Raw genomic sequence first — 20,183 nt, 5'->3', positions numbered from 1 at the left:
CACATCCCAGGCCATTTGGAGGACTCCGCGGGCCACCACCGAACCTGACCACTGCCCCTCCGGTGACCAAAGTGGGGCTATCAAGAACTGAGTCTGCCTACTGACTCTGGTAGGTGAATGGCGGGGCGACGGGGAATAGTGCCGCCTGCTGGAGGAGCAGTACTGGGGGAAGCGTGACCGACGTTGAGACCACAAGCGAGCCCTCCAGGATGGGGACCGATGATGAGGAGACCTTCTGGGAGAGGGTGTCTAGGCAACCTATGGCCAGACAGTCGTTGGTACCAGGGGCGGTGCCATGAGTCTAGTCCCCTGCCTAGTAGGAGGGGATCTCAATGGAGATCTTGGCTGTCCGGCTGGCAAGCTAGGATGCGGTGCTGGGTCCCGAGGCCACAGCAAGGGGGACTTGCGTCTGCGATCTGGTGAACTGGGGTGTTTTGCCAGTCTATGCTGCAGCACCCTGGTGGCCTTCCCCTTTGGTGCCACAAGCGGAGCTGTGTTCGTCACCTAGCGTGACACCTGCGGAGTCAGTCGGCCTTGCTCCTTGGCCGCCGAGACCGTTTCGGGCACTGCGGGCCTCATCATAGGCTGGGAACCCTTGCCACTGTCTGGGGTGTGGAGTGGGTCCTTGGCGAGGCTGGTGGGTTCAACCTCTGCGGTACCCCTGTGACTGTCCGTAGCGGGTGCATGGCCTGACAGAGGTCCTTTGCCTGATGCGCCTCTATCCTTCAGTGCCGAGGGCCTTCGTTTCTTGAGCTTCTTCTTCGGCACTGGTGAGACAGAGCGGTGCTGGGCCAAGTCCAGTGCCAGCGGTGCGCCCTGTGCCGAGGCCAAAAGTGCCGCAATGTAGGGTTCTGACACCAGATGAAGAGCAGCCTCCATCAATAACTCCCTCAAGTGGATATCCCGCTCTTTCTGAGTCCGTGGGCAAAAGTTCTTACAGATCCGGCATCTGTCCTTGGCCTTCTCCCAGAAGCTTAAGGCAGCTATCGTGCAGATCGCTGATTGGCATCGGCCTGATGCATGACACACATGGCTTAAAGCCAAGCGAGCAGGGCATACCCTGCTTGGGGCAAAGTCCCAATGGGGGACACTCTTGACCAAGGGCTTGGCTACACTTGCAAGTTAGAGCGCATTAAAACAGCCCCAGGCGCCCTAACTCACGACCCGTCCACACTGGCAAGGCACTTAGAGCGCCTGGACTCTGCAGCTGGAGCACTCCTGGTAATCCACCTCCACAAGAAGCATAACGCTTGGTGCGCCTCGGCTGAAATGCCCCAGCGTAGCATGAACGAGGTGTTGCATTACTGCGCTCTGATCAGCCTCCGGAAACATCCCATAATCTACTTAAGTCAACTGGCCACTCTTGTCATTGTTTTGAACTCGGCTGTAGGAATGCTGATATGCTCTGTTTCTGACAGCCAGCTGCTTATCTGCTCCAGGACAAAGCAACCATTAGTGTGGAATGCTGCTTGCTATAAGTGAGAGAGAGAGGTGAGGGGAAGGGGGGTCTGCTGCTGTCTGAATTTACAAGACAGCACGCTGACACGCTCTCAGTTCCCCAAAAGCCCACTCTCTCTTCCCCCACATACACACAACACACTCCCTGTCACACTCCAACGCCCCCTCCCCACATTTGAAAAGCACGTTGCAGCCACTTGCATGCTGGGATAGCTACTACAATGCACTGCTCTCTGGGGCATTACAAGAGCTGCTAATGTGGCCACGGCAGTGCGCTTGAATCTGACAGTGTGGACACACTGCAGCGCTTTCCCTACTGCACTCTCCGAGGGCTGGTTTAACTCCCAGTGCTCTACATCTGCAAGTGTAGCAACATGCCCCAACTAACACTATGAACTAACTAACTATGAAACTATGTATAACCACAACTAACAAGTCATGCATGAACTGCTACTGTTCTTGCGAAGCAAGACAAGGTGCTTCAATCAACTGTCACGGGCAGTAAGAAGGAACTGAGAGGGTGCAGGGCTGGCGACACCTGATATACTGCCACATGGGAGTGCCACTCCAGGGGGGTGCAACAGCAGGCCCTCCGGATACCGCTAGGGCAGAAATCTCCGACAACTGTGCACACGGGAGTGCGCACACCTAAAATGGAATCGACATGAGCAAGCACATGTCCGAGAAGAACATACTTTAAGGTTCTCATATTAACATTAACTGATCCACATGGAAGAAACTGGATCATACTATGATCTTGACTTAATGGAATTGCATTTGTTTACACCAGCATGGAATTTGGCCTTATATATGTATATTTAAAAGCCTAAACAGTAATCAAAATGTTTTATATGTTGAATATATAAATAAGGTAATATTTCTAGAAGAACCTTAGCTTTGGCATTCCCTGTTACCTTCACCTTGCACTAGTACATTTGTTTTTATTTCACTTTCTGTGGCAAAGAGTTGGTTCAATTTCCAATCTGATTCTCACTCCCTGGGTAAACAAGATCTGGGATTGCTGTAGTACTGAGGTAGTTCCCTCAGGCCTAGGGGCACGGTGGTATCTTGCATCTTCTCTGCAGGAACCCCACCTCCTAATTTTAGAAAAGTTGTTGCTGTTGGGATCCATAAGGACTGCAGTCCAGTTGCCCAAGAGTGGGGAACCCAATATTCAAGGCAGGATGGTACAGAGTGGGAGAAATATAGAGACCTTTAGGGGCCCTCCCCAGGAAGTGAAGGATTCCCATGGGAGAAACTCGGGAAGACTGCTTGTTATTCTTGTGATGAATGTGGCCTATTTCAATTTGGATACTTCAATTTTCTCTCTACAGATTACCAACAACGTTGACACCTAATGACACCCCAGTTTGCATGGCTGCAGCACAGAAGACAAGTCCTGGGCAGGCATTATTTCTAATCTGTAGAAAGGTAAAAGAATTGGCAACCAACTCAGCTTTGACTGCACCGTGCATTCCAAATCTCTAAAACTTCACAGTCAATTTCTAAGAAAATATTGTTTGGTGTTTAGTAATTTACTAGAAATTGTTCCGGAAGTCAGGCTGGAAAGAATGAAATGAGAAGCCACCCTCAAAACTTTCATGAACAGAAGAAAAAGTGTTAATTTCCATCTTCAACACAGCACCTGTCAGCTTGTGGAAAGAGTTGGGGAGGAACAAGATTGCCTTAGCATAAATTATAGAGTTCTGTTTCACTGTTCGCCGCATTTCAGGACCATAAAGCTAGTTCTGTATTATGATGCAAACCCGATCCCAATGGGCCTAAGTGAGGTCATTGCTTACCTAAGCATTTCTGACTTGCTACTAAACAACTTGTTGCCATAATTATGTGCTCTGCTGGGAGTTATATTGATTAATGCACCTGACATTTGTGGAAAAACATCTAGTGCATTACCATTTACATCATAGGTAGGCTGTACATTCTAGCTTTTCTATTGCACATATCCTCTTAATTGTTGGGTTAGATGGAACCAAACAAATTACTTGTTAAGCAACTATAATCTATTCTCATTTCATAGGGGGTAGTGACCCTTCTGCAGTGTATTTGGAAATAGAGGAGCATTATTACTGAACTATGTGCAGTGAGATATGGGAAGTATTTGATGCAGAGAAGCAGTAAGAAACAATTACCTGTTATATTGTACTCCATTTATGTGTGTTGCATCATGTGTAGGCTTTAACAAATCCTGCTAATTACCATGCATAATGTGATTGCTCTGTTCCATTCACACTGTGAAAAATAAGCTAGCCACTGTGATAATTTAGGTTGAAAGAGGGGAGAGAAGTTTTAACCTATTATTTATCTAAAATGTCACACACTGCAAATGAAGCATTACAAAGATAATATTTCTACAATAAAGTGAAAAAAGGAGGTTTATGTAGACACAAGACCAAATTTGGTGAAGTTATAACAGGGATGCATTTGGGCAATGCTCTTTATAGTCCACAATTTATAAGAAAACAAGAAAAAATGTCCTGATCTTTCAAAAATCTCATTCTTTGTTGAGTCAGCCTGTGTGACACTGCTGCCCATATTTTTCATAGTAATATTATGATAGGATTGTGTCATAGTCGTAATGTATTTTATGCAGGATAGATCATGTGAGGTATCATTGGAAAGTTATGATTTACTGAATATGATTATTCTATTTGTATGCATGTATCATTTTTGTATCTAAAATTAGGAATACTGAATACATCTGTACTACAAAAGTGTTTGCACCTGGGGAACGCGCACCAGACAGAATGCAATCAGTCTGGCTGGCTAGCTGGGGACAAGTCAATGGACCATTAGAGAGAACAATACGTCTTTGAAGATGCTAATCTCCCGCCTTCCTGAGCAGCTTTCCTGGGATGCTATAAACTGCCTCTGACTCATGGCTGCTTTGACACTGCAGGGTCATGTGTTCAAGTCACCTGGTATTGGACTTCATAATAGAACACCAGTATTTTTCCACAGAGGGGTGGGTGGGAATCACACTGAAAGACAAAAGATTCCTGCCATATATAAAGCCTATTTAAGTCAGGGGAGTGAGTTAATCAGGGTTTGGTTTTCACTGAATCCTCGTTCAGGATGCCTGCTGTGAACATCTAAGGGTTTGTCTACACTGCCAATTAACGACAAAACTTTTGTTGTTCACAGGTGCTTAAAAAAAGCTCCCTCCCCCCCCCCACCCCGAAAGACAAAAGTTTTGCCACAGCAAGTGGCAGTGTAAATAGCTCATTGTTGGCAGGAGAGCTCTCCTGTTGACAACGTGAACCCCCGCTTATAGGGGGTGGAAGTACTTTGTTGGCAAAAATGCCAACAAACAGCGTTTACACTGCCCGACTTTTAGCGACACGGCTGTCTCTCTAAAAGCTGTGTAGTGTAGACAAAGCCTAAGAAACAAAGACAAAATGGGGGAGAAGTATTGAGCCCAGGGTGGGAAGTTGTCTGGCCTGTGAAAGAACTCCCTGGAGTTTTAGGCTGCAAGCCAGGGTGGATAAAAATCAATGATTTAAAAAAAAAATTAAAAAATCAGATTTTATTTAAATCGGATTTTTTTGATAAAATGCTTTTTGAGGGGGAAAAAACCTATCTAAAGATAGCTTTGAGCTATAATGTATCTTAATTAAAACTATCTCATCATGGAATAGGGATTATAAATTCTAATTCTATAGTATGAGACAATATATTCATGTAATGTTTAAGAAAAGTTTTGTAAATGAGTTCCAATAGTTCATGGATTAGGGACCCAATCTTATGGGGTTCCAGGGGCTTCTGTATAGATTATTTCGGTTAATCTTTCTATCTACCCAATGGGACTCAGTGCTCAGTCTAGAAGATACCATCAGAGATGTATAGTTTTGCAGTTCTCAAACTGTGGATTTGTTTCTCCAGAGATAATATGTTTGTTAACAGCAAAAATGTTTTTAAATAAATAAATAAATAAAATATAGAGGTGAGAAATAACAGACCTCAACCCTATTGTCCCTCTGCAAATTTGTGTACACAGAGTCAATCCCTTACCTCTGTCTAAAAGTGCAAAGTTTCGAAAAGTTCAACAAATAGAAGATTGTTGGGAGTGGAATAGACCTGGACAAGGAGAAGATTGTTGGGAGCGGAATAGATCTGGAGATAAATGTGAGAAGAGAGGAACATGCCGTAGAAACAAAAGTGAAACTGTTTGAGCTGCATATTCCAGAAGTCTTGAGGTCTTTCTGAATGTAGCCTTCATTGATTTGAGATCTACCATACCATTCTCTCACTAGAAGGAAAAACCTATAATGGCAGCAGGCCATAAAAGAGACCCAGTTTGGGAATAAGAATCATTCAAAAAATATATGTTTGCTGATGATGTTTTAAAGAAAGTCACACCAGTGAACTGGTGGAAGTCACTTAAGCACTTGGATTCAGAGACTGTTGAAATGATAATCTCACTTTTATCAGCAGTAGCTTCTTCTACCGGTGTAGAAAGAATATTTTCTTCCTTTGGACTAATTCATTCCAAATTGAGAAATCATTTGGGACCTGAAAAAGCAGGAAAACTTGTTTTTTTTTTTCCTGATTATGAACAAACAAGGTGAAGACGACTGAGTTAGTTGCAGAAGCCAATATTTTACGTTTCTCATGTTGACCTGGCTGACATAGTCGATTTAATTTTTGTTTTTGTTTTAAAAAATATTTAACTATCTTAGTTAAAAACAATTTTAATAAAAACAAACCTGATTTTAAAAAACTTGACTGTTTAACTAAATTCAAAAATTCATATGTTTGTTTGGTTAAAATATTATACGTTTGCTGTTGAAGAAAAAAAATCCAGAATACATAACGTTGTTGTTTTAGTTAAATAAAACAATTTAAATGTCTGTCTGGTGATGTTCTCCTCCTAATACAGCATGGCAAGAAAATCCTCCAAATATTAGTGACTAACCTGTTGAATTGGAGATAGTTCACCTCCCAGTGACTTCATAAATATCTGCTTCAATTATCTTTGGTAAATGAAATAACCAAACAATCATTCATTTTCTGATATAGCTGTAAAACTAATCTGAAAAGTTTTCAGAATAAATCACTTAAAAATGTATAGTGTATACCTTCTAAAAATGAAATCTACATTTATCTCTGAGTTGTGAAGAATATGTATTAAGGTTATAACAACCATCAAGAATGCACTTTTATGTAGAAATCCATGATTAAATTGAGTCTTCCTGTTTAGTGATTTAAATCATGATTTAAATCAATTTGATCTAAATCAAATCCACCCTGCTGCAAGCAAGAGCAGCTTGCCTTCAAGAACCTCTGAAATCTACCTAAAACAAGTTTTAGGATGAGAAATTACTATTTGTAACCAGTTTCTTTAGTATCTTAAGCTTATATTGTGTTTTTGTTTTATTTGCTGGGTAATCTGCTTTGATCTGTTGGCTATATCTTATAATCACTTAAAACCTATCTTTTGTAGTTAATAAACTTGTTTTTGTTTTCTCTAAAACCAATTGGTGGAATTCATAAGTGTGGGGAGAAGAGGGCCAAAAAGCTGTGCATATCTTCCTCCATGTTGTCACCCACCACACCCTGATCTACAATTCATAGGGACATCTAAACTGATAAACAAAATCAGGCTATCCTAAAACCCGATAATCCCTATCTCCCTTCCATCTCTAAATTAATTGACTGTGCAGTGTACAATTGCTGTCTGGAGTTCCTCTCCTCCAATTCTATCCTAGATCTTCTCCAATCCAGCTTCTGTCCCTTGGACTCCACTGAAGCTGTTCTTGACAAAGTCTCTAATGATCTCTTCCTAGCCAAGCCTCAGAGCATCCTCATCCTCCTTGACCTGTCACCTGCCTTTGATACAGTTAAGCATGCTGTTTTTCTTGGAATCTTGTCCTCCCTTGATATCCATGAATCTGTCTTCTCCTGATTCTCTTCCTAATCGTTCTTTCAGCGTATCCATTGGGGAATCTGCCCTACCCCCACCCCCACCTTTCTGTGGGGGTTCCACAGGGCTCTGTCCTTGGTCCCTTTCTCTTCTTCCTCTTCATCTTATCTCTGGATAATAGCATCCACAAACAAAAATTCAACTAATAGCTTTATGCTGATAACTCACAGATCAACCTTTCTGCTCCAGACCTGTCTCTTTCTGTTCAAACTAAAATCTCAGCCTGTCTCTCTGACATCTCCTCGTGGATGTTTAGCCATCAGCTCAAGCTCAATATGGCTAAAACAGAGCTCTTAAGTTCCCCCTCTCCCTCAAACTCTCCCTCCTATTTCCTTTCTCAATCACTGTGGACAGCATCAATCCTGTCTCCCACTCAGGTCCCTAGCATGGGCATCATCTTTGACTTGGACATCTCTCTACGGCTATGTCTAAATTTTTCTTGAGTCTATCTGCATAACATCTCTAAAACACAATCTTTCCTACCCGTCCACACAGATGAAACTCTTGTCCAGGATCTCATCATTTTGCATCTAAATTACTGCAACAGCCTTTTCTTTAGGCTCGACAAGTGCAATTGTGCGCCTCTCATATCCATTCAGAATGCTGCTGCAAAGATTATTTTCCTAGCTTGTCAACCTGATCATGTCATGTCTCTCTTTGCATCCCTCCACTGGCTCCCCTTCTCCATCACATCAAACATAAGCTGCTTGCCTTCACTTTTCATGTCCTTCACAATCTATTCTATTGCCCCTTTGCTATTGAGAGGTAAATTCCTGCCTCTGATTGGCCAATGATGCCAGCCTTTATTGCCCACTAGTTACATTTTCGAACAAACACTTCGTGCTTTCCCTCATGCTGCCCTTCCTACTTGAGAGGAGCTCCCCTTAAACATCCACAAAGCTACGTCATTATTGCTCCTTAAAACTCTCCTTTGGTGTGCTGCCTACAAAAAACTTGATGGGGTAGGCCACTGGTACTATTGCCTATGATGCTGACCAATACTGTCTCATGGTTTCCTTATACTCCCCTGTCCATCTGTTCTCTCTTGTCTTACATTTAGATTGTGAGCTCTTTAGGGCAGGAGCTGTCTTTTTTCGATGTTTGTAGAGTGCCTAGCACTATGGGGTCCTGGTCCGTGCCTGGGGCTCCTAGTTATGGTAATATAGAGAATAAAGAAGAAAACTCAATATCTAATACAGAGTGACCCAGAAGAGATGGGGGGAATTTTAATGTCCTTTCCCCACCAAAAGAGCTGCCTAGCATTATTAAAAAGCCCAGATGAGTGCATCAGCTTTTTCTCTGTTTTAAATCTGGCTCTCACACTCTGAACTGCAGCCACCATCTTTGTGTCTGGCATCCTAAAACTAGACAGGGTTCTCTTCAGAGTCTGGTCAGAGGGATCATAGTCTGTTGAGCAATTCTGTAGCTTCCCTCCTTTCCATAAACTATCCACTATGGCTTACTGCGCCATGGTGTTGTCTGTTATATAGTGCAAACTACCTCTTCAGTAAATGAATAACCACTATATAAGTATTAGAGGGTTTATATCTTTGTATTCTGTAGCCAGTAGAGAGTGATGTTATCTAACACATTTGACAAAGTTTGGCATTCCGTCCAAGAGGGGGCAGTGGTACATGTACACACTAGCCATGACATTAAAGACTGAGCATCTCTATTTGCTTACAGGGCTAGAAACTGGGAATTGGGCCCAGGTTTCCCACCTGACGGTTTAGAGAACTAATTACTAAGCCACCAGGGAGGTAGAAAATCTAACGCTAAATGTAAACACCGATTGAACTTTTTTTTTTTACTGTGGTTTCAAACTGGACTTGCAGCAGGGTATTAAATGTGCTTATGTTAATTATTGCATTGTAGTATCTAGCATAGCCGGTAGTTAAACTATTTCACTACAAGTTTTCTCTCCTATTAACATTCAGCCAGTAGGGAGGTGGAGCGGATGGCAGGACAAGCTGAGATACACAACATACCATATGACATAGAGGAAATTACATAGTGTACAGGACGTCAGGAAAAAACTACTTGATACCTTTCCCAGACACAAAGATTCCAGTATTTAGGTTCAGGTATACTCTGAAAAGTGGTACTGTTAAAATGATATGAGACCCAGACGGTTCTTCTCATTGATAGCAGTGAAAACGTACCAGGGACCTGAAAGCTGGGTTCTTTCTGCTTCTCATACTGTCACCAAAAATACAGATTTTGCACTAGACCTGGCTAGCACTTATGCAGGTGAGCAGTAACAAGAAAGAGTAGGGAGCCTTCTCCACTTGTGCAGCTTGCATAAGGGTCAAGCAGAATTTCAGATCCTGATCTCAGAGGATAATTCCTTTCTAAAGCACAGGGACTGGAGAAGAGAAGATGGAGCCAAGGCTCCACTCCATTATACTGAGAAGAATATGTTGAATCCCTTGAACGAGGTAGCAGTTTCACAGAATCATAGGACTGGGAGGGACCTTGATAGGTCATCTAGTCCAGTCCCCTGCACTTATGCCAGGACTAAGTATTATCTAGACCAGCCCTGACAGGTGTTTGTCTAACCTTCTCTTAAAAACATTTAGTGATGGAGAGTCCAGAACCTCCCGTTGTTCCAGTTCTTAACTACCCTTAGAGTTAAGAAGCTTTTCCTAATGTCTAACCTAAATCTCCCGTGCTGCAATTTAAACCCATTGCTTCTTGTCTTGTCTTCAGTGGTTAAGGAGAACAATTTATCATCCTCCTCTTTATAACAACAACTTTTGACGTACTTGAAAACCGTTATCATTTCCTCTCTCAATCTTCTCTTCTCCAGACTAAACAAACCCAATTTTTCCAACCTTTCCGTGTAGGCCATTTGTTCTACATCTTTCATTATTTTTGTTGCTCTCCTCTGGACTTTGACCAATGTGTCCATGTCTTGGCTGAAGCATAGTGCCAGACCTGGACACAGTACTCCAGTTGAGGCCTTATCAGTGCTGAGTAGAGTGGGAGAATTACTTCTTGTGTTTTGCTTACAATACTCCTGCTAATACATACCACAACGATGTTCACTTTTATTGCAACAGTATTACGTTGTTGACTCATATTTAGTTTGTTTTCTACTATAACCCCCAGATTCTTTTCTGCAGTACTCCTTCCTAGGAAGTCATTTCCTATTTTGTATTTTCTAAGTATAGTACTTTGCATTTGTCCTTATTGAATTTCATCCTATTTAATTCAGACCATTCCTCCAGTTTGTCAAGATCACTTTGAACGCTAATCCTGTCATCCAAAGTGCTTGCAACCCCTTCCAGCTTGGTTTCATCTGCAAACTTTAAGTTTATTCTCTGTGCTGTTATCCAAATCATTTATGAAGATGTTGAATAGAACCAGACCCAGGATAGATCCCTGCAGGACCCCACTCAATATGCCCTTACAGCTCAGTTGTGAACCATTGACAACTACTCTCTAAGATTTTTATGATTTTCCAGGCTGTTGTGCACTCACCCTATAGTAGGCTAGTCTAGGCTATATTGCTCTAGTTTGTTTATGAGAAGGTCATGTGAGGCAGCACCAAAAGCCTTATTAAAGTCAACATCTACTGCTTTCCCCCTTATCCACAAGGTTTATTCCTCTGTCAAAGAAGGATAGTGGGTTCGTTTGACATGATTTGTTCTTGACAAAACTATGTTGACCATTTCTTGTTTGATTATTTGCTTCATTATGTTTCCAGATACCAAAGTTAAACTGACTGGTCTATAATTCTCTGGGTTGTCCTTTATTCCCCTTTTTATAGATAGGTACTATATTTGCCCTATTCCTGTCTTCTGTGAGTTCTCAGAGATCATCACTAGTGGCTCAGAGATCTCTTCAGCCAGTTCTTTAAGTATGCTAGTACATATTTCGTCAGGCCCTACCAACTTGAAGACATCTATCTTGTCAAAGTTATTCTTAACGTGTTCTTTCTCTATTTTAGTCTCAGATCCTACTCCATTTACACTGATGTTCATTATATTAGTTCTCCAGTCATTGCTAACTTTTTTGGTGAAAACTGAAACAAAAAAGGCATTTAACACTTCGTCCATTGCTGCATTTTCTGTTATTATCTTTCCCTCCTCTTCTAATAACGGGCCTATCCTGTCCCTGGTCTTTCTCTTAATTTCTCATGTATTTTGTCACCCTTTATATATCCCTGCTAGTTTAACTTCGTTTTGTGCCTTGGCCTTTCTTATTTTGTCTGTATATGCTTGTGTTGTTTTTTTGTATTCATTCTTTGTAGTTTGACCTAGTTTCTACTTCGTGTATGATTCTTTTTTGAGTTTCAGGTCATTGACAATCTAAGCCATGGGGGCCTCTTACCATACTTCCTATCTTTCCTGTGCATTGGGGTAGTTTGCTTTTGTGCTATCAGTAACGTCTCTTTAAAAAACTACTAACTCTCCTGAACTCCTTTTTGTATGCTTCTCTGCACACTGGGGGTCTCCAAGAAGCATTTTATTCCTTGAGTCAGAGTATCTGCAGTTCTCCCTGTGGGGAGGGGTGGTCCTGCATCACCCCACTGGCACATTTTAACCCTCTGTAATGAGAGCTGAGTTGAGTATTGTGTTGATGATACTAAACATGAAGCAGAATATACTGCGGCTGAATTGGTTCTGCCGTGCCAGCAGGAGTAAAAGATGTTGCTTGACTATAAGTGAGAATATATTGTGTGCTTGGAAAACTCACAGAGAACAGACTGAGTAAAAAAAAAAAGTGATTTTTTACATATGCTAGTCATTTTCCTAACCAAAATTATGTTAGTCGATTTATACTCTCCGCATTCCTATTTTAAACACCACTGTAATGCTAGTTTCCTTTTGTACTGGGGACCAACAAATAGAACAAGAGTATCAGAAGGGTACTTATATGAAGGAGAAAGGAATAAGGAAGCCGTCATAAGCGCCACAGAGGATTCAGAGAGCTGCTAGGAGGGTTGGGGAGTGGGGCCCTCCAAAAGCTGGGAAGGACATATGAAAGATCCTGAGTAATAGCGTGATCCAACCGTGTCAAAGAAGTTGTAAGCGGGTCAAAAAAAGCAACAGCAAGAGGCATGGGAGAAGTAGAGAATATTAATGTTATTTTGTCTCTTTCTTGTGTCCAAGATAGTGGTTTAATCCCATACCTGATCAGCTTCCTTATTCATTTAAATTGCTGCTATGTGCAGGGTTCCCAACATCTCTTCTAATTGGGAGCCCAGGGCAAACAAGCCCGGTTTGATTTATCTTCCCTAACAATGTTGCACTCCTACAGTTGAGTGTCCTACGCCTGTATGAAATAATCTCTAATAAATCCAGTGCATTTAACTTGTGAGTTTGATCAGATCTTTTTGCTACTGAATGTCTGGTTAGAAGAATGCAATTAAATGAGCCTGGTTTTATTTTTACTGTAATCAGTGACTCTAGCATGAAAGTTTCATGGATCATATATGACATTTAAGTAGATGGAGGGAAAAAAAACCCAGCTGGTTGCACTGAGTTTGAAACACACAAAATTAAAAACAACAACACTGACAAATTCTTCTAATTAATTCATGAGCTTTTTTTCAAGTCTCCATGGTACATGACAAGAGCTCCAATGGAAGAGGGTTGTTGTAACAAGAGAGAATAAGAGCACCACAGCCTCCTGTCGTGCTATTTCAGACATCCTATCATATATTTTGCCCTTCAGAAATGTTCATGATGATAGGGAAGAAAAGAAAAGCAAATTGCTGCTTTCTTCTGAAATCTACTTGCTGCAGAGAAACACAGCCAGCCAAATCTACACTCAACGCTACAGCCCACAAAAGAAAAAAGTATCAAAGGGAGAGGGAGGCAAAACAGCTTTTAGGAATTAATTGAATTGCTCTGCTAATAAATTTTTTCTGTCAATCAGGTTGTTATTTGTATTTTAATGGCACTCGGCGCTCATGATTACAGTGTGCCATCTCATGCAATTCACTGGAAGATGGCTTCTCTGTTGAATTAAATGCAGCTATTTCCCGGCCCTTTGGTTTTTGTGAATTTAGTAGCTGTGAAAGGTGGAGATTGCAGTCTGGTATTTACTCGCAGAACAGATCAAGAACCACCAGTGACAGTGACAACTGGCTTCCCTACATGAGCCTCCTCTCTGATCTTGAGGGACTTTTTTTAGAGGAAAGAAGGGAGTTCATTCTTCAGGCCTAGTCAGTCTTTCATCTCTCTGCTGAGGTTACCACAAGGGTGCCAACGGGTGCCAAGTATGGCTATTGTTTTATCATGTGGTTACTTGCCCACACAAACGACTGAAACCGTCAACTTCTGGAGCTGCTCCACTGTACTTTTTCAGTTCTGATATAGTTTCACACATTTACATTGCCAAGAAAACCTTTCCAATCTTTGAGGGATGAGAAAGAAGATACTGCCAAAGGCAGGGAGACTGCCATGCAGTGGATCTGAATTGCTAATATCTTAGCCCCCAATTTCAGGAAATCTACATGGTGTTTTAGTGGCCCCCATGGGGGGAGTTCTCTCCAACATCACCCTCCTGGTATTGTTTCTGAAGCAGCCTATGTTAGGTGATCTGCAAATGATACTGGAAATAGGAAATAAACTGGCATGTTCTTGATGTGGCTGACAGGTGTTGGAGTAAGGATGGGAAGAAGGGGAAATCCAAAAGAGAAAGACTGGATCTCTTATTGGACCTTCACAGCATTTAAAACTCCACTGCACACGGCTGCTGCTGCCTCTTGCCAATGATATTCTGGGTTCAGCAAACCTTTATAGCATCAGAGTGCCCACTGGGTTATAATTTGTTTGTTTACCATTATCTCCTGAAAGCTAGCAATATATAATTCATCCAGAAACAGTCAGCTACAAAAAAGAAGATAAAGAAGCAAAAATACAGACACTCCTCTCCACTCTCTCCCGCAAAAAAAAAAATATGTGGGAGAGAAGGCCCACATTTGCCACTGACATCTGCCCTAGAAGTTCCTGCTGTTTTGTCTCTAAGAGTTGGTATAACTCTGCCTTCTTGTGTAGGAAATAGATATTTGCGCAGAGTTTCTGCATTACTGGCTTGATTCCCTGTAATGTCACAAACTGTAGAAAGTGGGAAGGGATTTCTGTCTTCAAATTGCTCAAAAGAGATATAGGTAGATCAGTGTTGCCAAGTCTTGTGCTATTTGATGCTTTCATTAAAGCCCCAGTGTCATAAATATAAAGGGAAGGGTAACCACCTTTCTGTATACAGTGTTATAAAATCCCTCCTGGCCAGGGGCAAAGTCCTTTTATCTGTGAAGGGTTAAGAAGCTCGGGTAACCTGGCTGGCACCTGACCCAAAATGACCAATGAGGGAACAAGATACTTCAAAATCTGGAGCGGGGGAAAAGGCTTTTGTCTGTCTGTGTGATACCTCTGCCAGGAACAGATCAAGGATGCAAGCCCTCCAACTCCTGTAAAGTTAGTAAGTAATCTAGCTAGAAAATGCATTAGGTTTTCTTTGTTTTGGCTTGTGAAATTCGCTGTGCTGGAGGAAATGTATATTCCTGGTTTTGTGTCTTTTTGTAACTTAAGTTTTTGCCTAGAGGGATTCTCTATGTTTTATCTTCTTTATATTATCTTCCATTCTGATCTTACAGAGTTGTTCTCTTATCTTTTTTTTGTTCTTCTAATAAAGTTCTGTTTTTTAAGAATCTGATTGCGTGTTTTGGGTGTTAAAAATCCAAGGCTGGTCTGTGCTCATCTTGTTTATTCTCAAGCCTCCCCAGGAAAGGGGGTGTAAGGGCTTCGGGGGATATTTTGGGGAAATAGGAACTCCAAGTGGTCCTTTCCCTGCTCTTTGTCTAAATCACTTGGTGGTGGCAGTATACTGTTCAAAAACAAGACGAAGTTTGTGCCTTGGGAAAGTTTTTAACTTAAGCTGGTAAAAATAAGCTAAGGGGGTCTTTCATGCGGGTCCCCACATCTGTACCCTAGAGTTCAGAGTGGGGAAGGAACCCTGACGTGGTGGCAGAGCAGTGGGATCATTTTGAACCAAAGATCATTTTGAACCAAAAGCACAGACCTGAAGAGGTCTTTTTTTGTTTGTTTTGTTTTGTTTTACTGAGAGCAGCTAGAGGGTTTTCTGTCTCTTTGTCTGGAGGCAGAGGTGTTAGTTTTTTAACAAAAGGATTTTTCTGTAGGCTCAGAACAGCTATCAGAGGCAAAGGTATCAGGTTACAGCACAGTGAATTGGGAATTCACAAACAGGTTTTTTTCCTTTCTAACTCTCGGGTATAGCTAGGTTAAACACAGAGAGGCTAGGATGACAGAAAGCAATGTCCAACAGAAACTGGAATTAGCCAGATTGGAAGCTGAGGAAAGACAGAAGGAACATGAAAGACGGGTAGAACTCAGACAGATGGAAATTGATGCACAACCAGCCAAAGAAAAAGCTGCTAGGGAGGCAGAAAAAGCCAGGGTGGAGGCAGAAGAGAGACAGGAGAGCTATGGAGGCAAAAGAAAAAGAAATGGAGGAGAGGGAAAAAGAGAGGAAGTGCACTGGAGATAGAGAAAGCAAGGGCTCAGCAGAATATACCGAATAACCCTAACAATCCTTCCTCATCAATCCATATATGGGATCGACTATGTCCACAGTATGATGAATCCAGTGATATTGCTGAATATTTTCTCACCTTTGAGAGAGTGTGCACACTCCATCAAATTCCTGACGCTCACAAGATGACCACATTGGTCGCTAAATTGACTGGAAGAGCTCTGGACATATTCAACAAGATGCCTATTGAGGAGGCTTCTGACAATCATACATTCAAGGATTTGGTTTTAAAAACAATTTCAAGTTACACCTGAAATTTACAGAGTAAAATTTCGAACCCTTAAGAAGGGCCTGGACTAAGTAATGTGGCTTATGTAAACCAGATGAAGAATCTGTTTGATAAATGGCTCAAAGGACGGGATGTAACTAGCTTTGGAGGAATGCGGGATTTGATGATACAGGAGCAATTTCTGAATGTGTCCAAGGATGATATAAAAACAGCGTTTATGGGATAAGAAAATGGACTCAGCAGAAAATCTTGCTTCATATGCTGATCAATATGAGCAGTCCCAGACAACCAGAGAGGCGAGGCAAACCGGAACAAAACGGGTGGAGGGAGGAGAGAGGAACAACCCTGGTCACAATTTGAGCAGATACCAGAAGGGACACCCTCAGACCACACCCTACTATCAGGGACAGCCCAAGGCCCCAACTATACCCCAAGGAACACTCCAGACACCTTATCGTCCCACCACACCATTCTCCAGCAACCCACCTCGGCCCAGTGACCAGTCAGCTGGGCGATGTTTTAAATGTAACGAGCCAGGGCATGTAAAGGCCAACTGCCCAAGAACCCCAACAGATTACAGTTCATTGCACCAGAATCACACCAGAGGTCCTCAGGCCCAGATGCCTCCCAGATAGCCTCAGAGTGGAGGGAAACTGTGAGTGTGAGCGGGAAGAAGATTATCGCGTGGAGGGACACTGGAGCACAAGTGTCGGCTATCCACCAATCCTTAGTGGACCCCAACTTAATCAACCCAGAGGTCCAAGTGACGATTCAACCCTTCAAGTCAAACTCTTTTGACTTATCTACACCCAAGTTGCCTATCCAGCACAAGGGCTGGTCAGGAATGTGGATTTTTGCAGTCTATGATGATTATCCCATTCCCATGTTGCTAAGGGAAGACTTGGCCAATCATGTGAAGCTAGCTAAGAGGGTGGGAATGGTCACCCGCAGCCAGGCTAAACAAGCTTCCCCACCTATCCCTGTTCCTGAGCCTTCTACCAGGGCCCCGTCTGTGTTACCGGAGACTCAGATGGAGATGGTGGAACTGGATCCCCTGCCAATGACTGAAACAACTATAGTGGAGCCAGTTGCAGAAACCCAACCAAAGCCAGTCCCAGAACCAGAATTGGCGGAGCAACCAGCACCAGAACCATTGCCAGCGCTGAGTCCAGCGCTTGCAAACCCGTCTACAGCTCCAACACCAGAGGGCACCACCAAGCCTGCACTGGCAACAGCAGTAGATAAACCTACACAAGAGGCTCAGCCGGAGCCTGAACCGCAACATAGTGCGCCAGCGGAGAGCAGTTCACAGTCAACGGAAACAACCCCATTACCTGCATCACTTCCAGAGGGACCAAGCCCAGGAGTTATGAATGTATCAGGTACAGTGCACAAATGTTGGGGCCTGTATGTCTTCATTGGAATGATGTAGACTTGGCAAGGAATGAGCAGGAAGAGCTTGGGGATTCTTACTGTGCTGCTGTTTATACAGTCTGTGAAATGGGACTAAAGGGAGAACATCAGGTTACAGAGTTGCTGGTCCCTTAACCCTCAGAGACAAAATCACGATATTCAATGTAAAAAGAAAAGGAGTCCTTGTGGCACCTTAGAGACTAACCAATTTATTTGAGCATGAGCTTTCGTGAGCTACAGCTCACTTCATCAGATGCATACCGTGGAAACTGCAGCAGACTGCAGAAGTCTGCTGCAGTTTCCACGGTATGCATCTGATGAAGTGAGCTGTAGCTCACGAAAGCTCATGCTCAAATAAATTGGTTAGTCTCTAAGGTGCCACAAGGACTCCTTTTCTTTTTGCGAATACAGACTAACACGGCTGTTACTCTGAAACCTGATATTCAATGTGCAAATCATAATCAGAGATGTTCCTCTCTGCCTGCATTGAAGTCCACCTTTGTTTACAATATTTCCACCAGATCTCATTCAGTACTATTCACAGAGGCCCTGCATTTCTCTCGGTTCCTAGGAGAGGGACATCCAGGTCAAAGATCAACAAATTCTGTTGGAAGGGTGGAATGGTGGAAATGTGGAAAAATTTGCCTGAAGACCTGAGACTTATGATTTAGGAAATAGTTGTACCCAATGTTCTACATTACTTAAGCCTCAGACTAAGAAAATCCAACAGTCTCGAACAGATTCCTCCTCCAGTTCCCCCAACCCTTGGGACTCATAGTTCCTAAGCCGCTTCTTTCCCTTACCTTCCTTCAGACTTTTCTTTTGTGATCTGGGTCACTGTTCATTCCCTTGCTTACCTGTGATCAGGTTGTCCACTAGGGTGGTTGGCATACAGAAGGTGCCCACCAGCAGATCGTGGATGGCCAGGTTGAGAATGAACATGTTGGTGACGGTCCACATCTGCTGATTTGTCAGCACGGTGACACCTGGAAGCATATTGCCAGTCATGCACATCAGGAAGATGAGGATGTAGGCCAGGAGGAACAGGGCAGCTATGGGGTGCTGATAGTGAGACGAAAAAGCGTACTTCTCCCTGAAGACACGGGTTCTGCTGTCATTCTTGGAGTATGGTGAGCTGCTGTTGGAGGGGAGAAAAATGTCCCCTGTGGGAAACAAGGTAGAAGAATAAACTCGTGAAGGCCCCATTTGGTAAAGGGATTATGTGATTCACATCAAACCTTTTCCAAGGCATTATGTGGTTTATTTTTATTTACATTTTCATGTTATATATATAAAAAAATAATGGTGCATGATTTATGACGAGGCAAAGCTGGACAGAATAGCAGCATAAACTGGTCAAATGACTCAGCAGAAACCAATAAGCAACTAGCAGGTCTTTTCTTCAAGGATTAATATTGAATAAGAAATGATAAGTTGATAGAAAGCTGGGTTAGATTCAGTCCTATGGCCCCTGGATGCAGAGCCCATCCTTCCCAAAGACTTTCTCCCCACGTAATCACTATTATAGCTCTTTCACCTTAGGATCTGTGTGAGGGGAGCGGGAAGCTCAGCAGGAGTTACTCTCTTGACCATCAGGGCCAGGCACTGCAGTGCCCTTGCCCTATCACTGACCAATTTTCACTTGGCTCATTATTTGCTGCCCACACACACATTTGACAGAGATGTCATGAACGGTTCACACGGTTTGGCGAGAAATCATTCATAACTGATATTATCCCTGCAAAATTCACACTCGTTACTAGAGATGTCACAATGATTTAATTAACGCTTGCAAAGTCTTGCTATTACCAACTACAAAAAGCTACAAATGAGTGGCATCTTACTGCCATTTTTGTCTCACCTATTTTGACTAACACCACCAGTCTTGGTTATGCTGAGAAATAGAAGCAAGATCCCACTGCAACCCCCCCCGCATATCCCAACTGACTTTCAGCTGAGTGGAAAATGTAAAAAATGTGAGGCCCATTCTTTGCACTTTGCAAATTCACCCAGGTTCTAGCCCCTGCAGGTTCTTACAAAAACAGCCTCTTCAGGTACGACCTAGATGTCTGCCTCTCACTGAGAGAATCAAAGATGAAGTAGCTGTAAAGTGCAGATTAGAGCAAGATACTGGGGATCAGGGCCCACAGTTTGCAGGGGCCCTGGGCTCAGCAGTTAATCAGAAGCAGAATAGCAGGGAGTGGTACAGCATACAGCCGAGTGCTGTAAACTGACTTCCTGATGCAGTGGACTTGGATTGTCTGGGTTGCCTCATTCTTGGGAGGATGATCAAAGACTGACTAGCAAAAGCAGTGGGAGCTGGTAAACCTCATTGCCAGTGGTTTTGGTTTGTAAACTCAAAATAAGGGATGGATTGGAACCAAGTCCAATTTCACAGAAACCCCAGAGTTAGGAGTTTCAAATGTGTATTTGGATTTCAACTCATCTCCACTTAAGACTGGGAGAAAGACAAATTCACATCCTACAGGCTAGGGGGAGGAGGGTTGGGGGAAAATAGAGGAGGTAGAGGAGGGTTGGGGGAAAGTAGCTTGTTTGGGGAGGCAGAGGAGAAGCTGT

General features: G+C 42.9%; 1 protein-coding gene across 1 annotated transcript in view; it reads right to left on the bottom strand.

The window, feature by feature from the left end:
- Positions 1 to 18,812, bottom strand: part of NPFFR1 (neuropeptide FF receptor 1) — a 28,399-nt gene extending 9,587 nt beyond the window's left edge. Inside the window, exon 1 of the mRNA XM_077822850.1 lies at positions 18,464 to 18,812. Coding sequence (XP_077678976.1) covers positions 18,464 to 18,812 — 349 coding nt within the window. The remainder of the gene's footprint in view (positions 1 to 18,463) is intronic.
- Between the last annotated feature and the right edge of the window lie 1,371 nt (positions 18,813 to 20,183).

Source organism: Eretmochelys imbricata, chromosome 7 (genome assembly GCF_965152235.1).
Source record: "Eretmochelys imbricata isolate rEreImb1 chromosome 7, rEreImb1.hap1, whole genome shotgun sequence".
Lineage (NCBI taxonomy): Eukaryota > Metazoa > Chordata > Testudines > Cheloniidae > Eretmochelys > Eretmochelys imbricata.
Note: the sequence above shows the minus strand (reverse complement) of the source record. Positions and strands in the feature narration are given on the sequence as shown.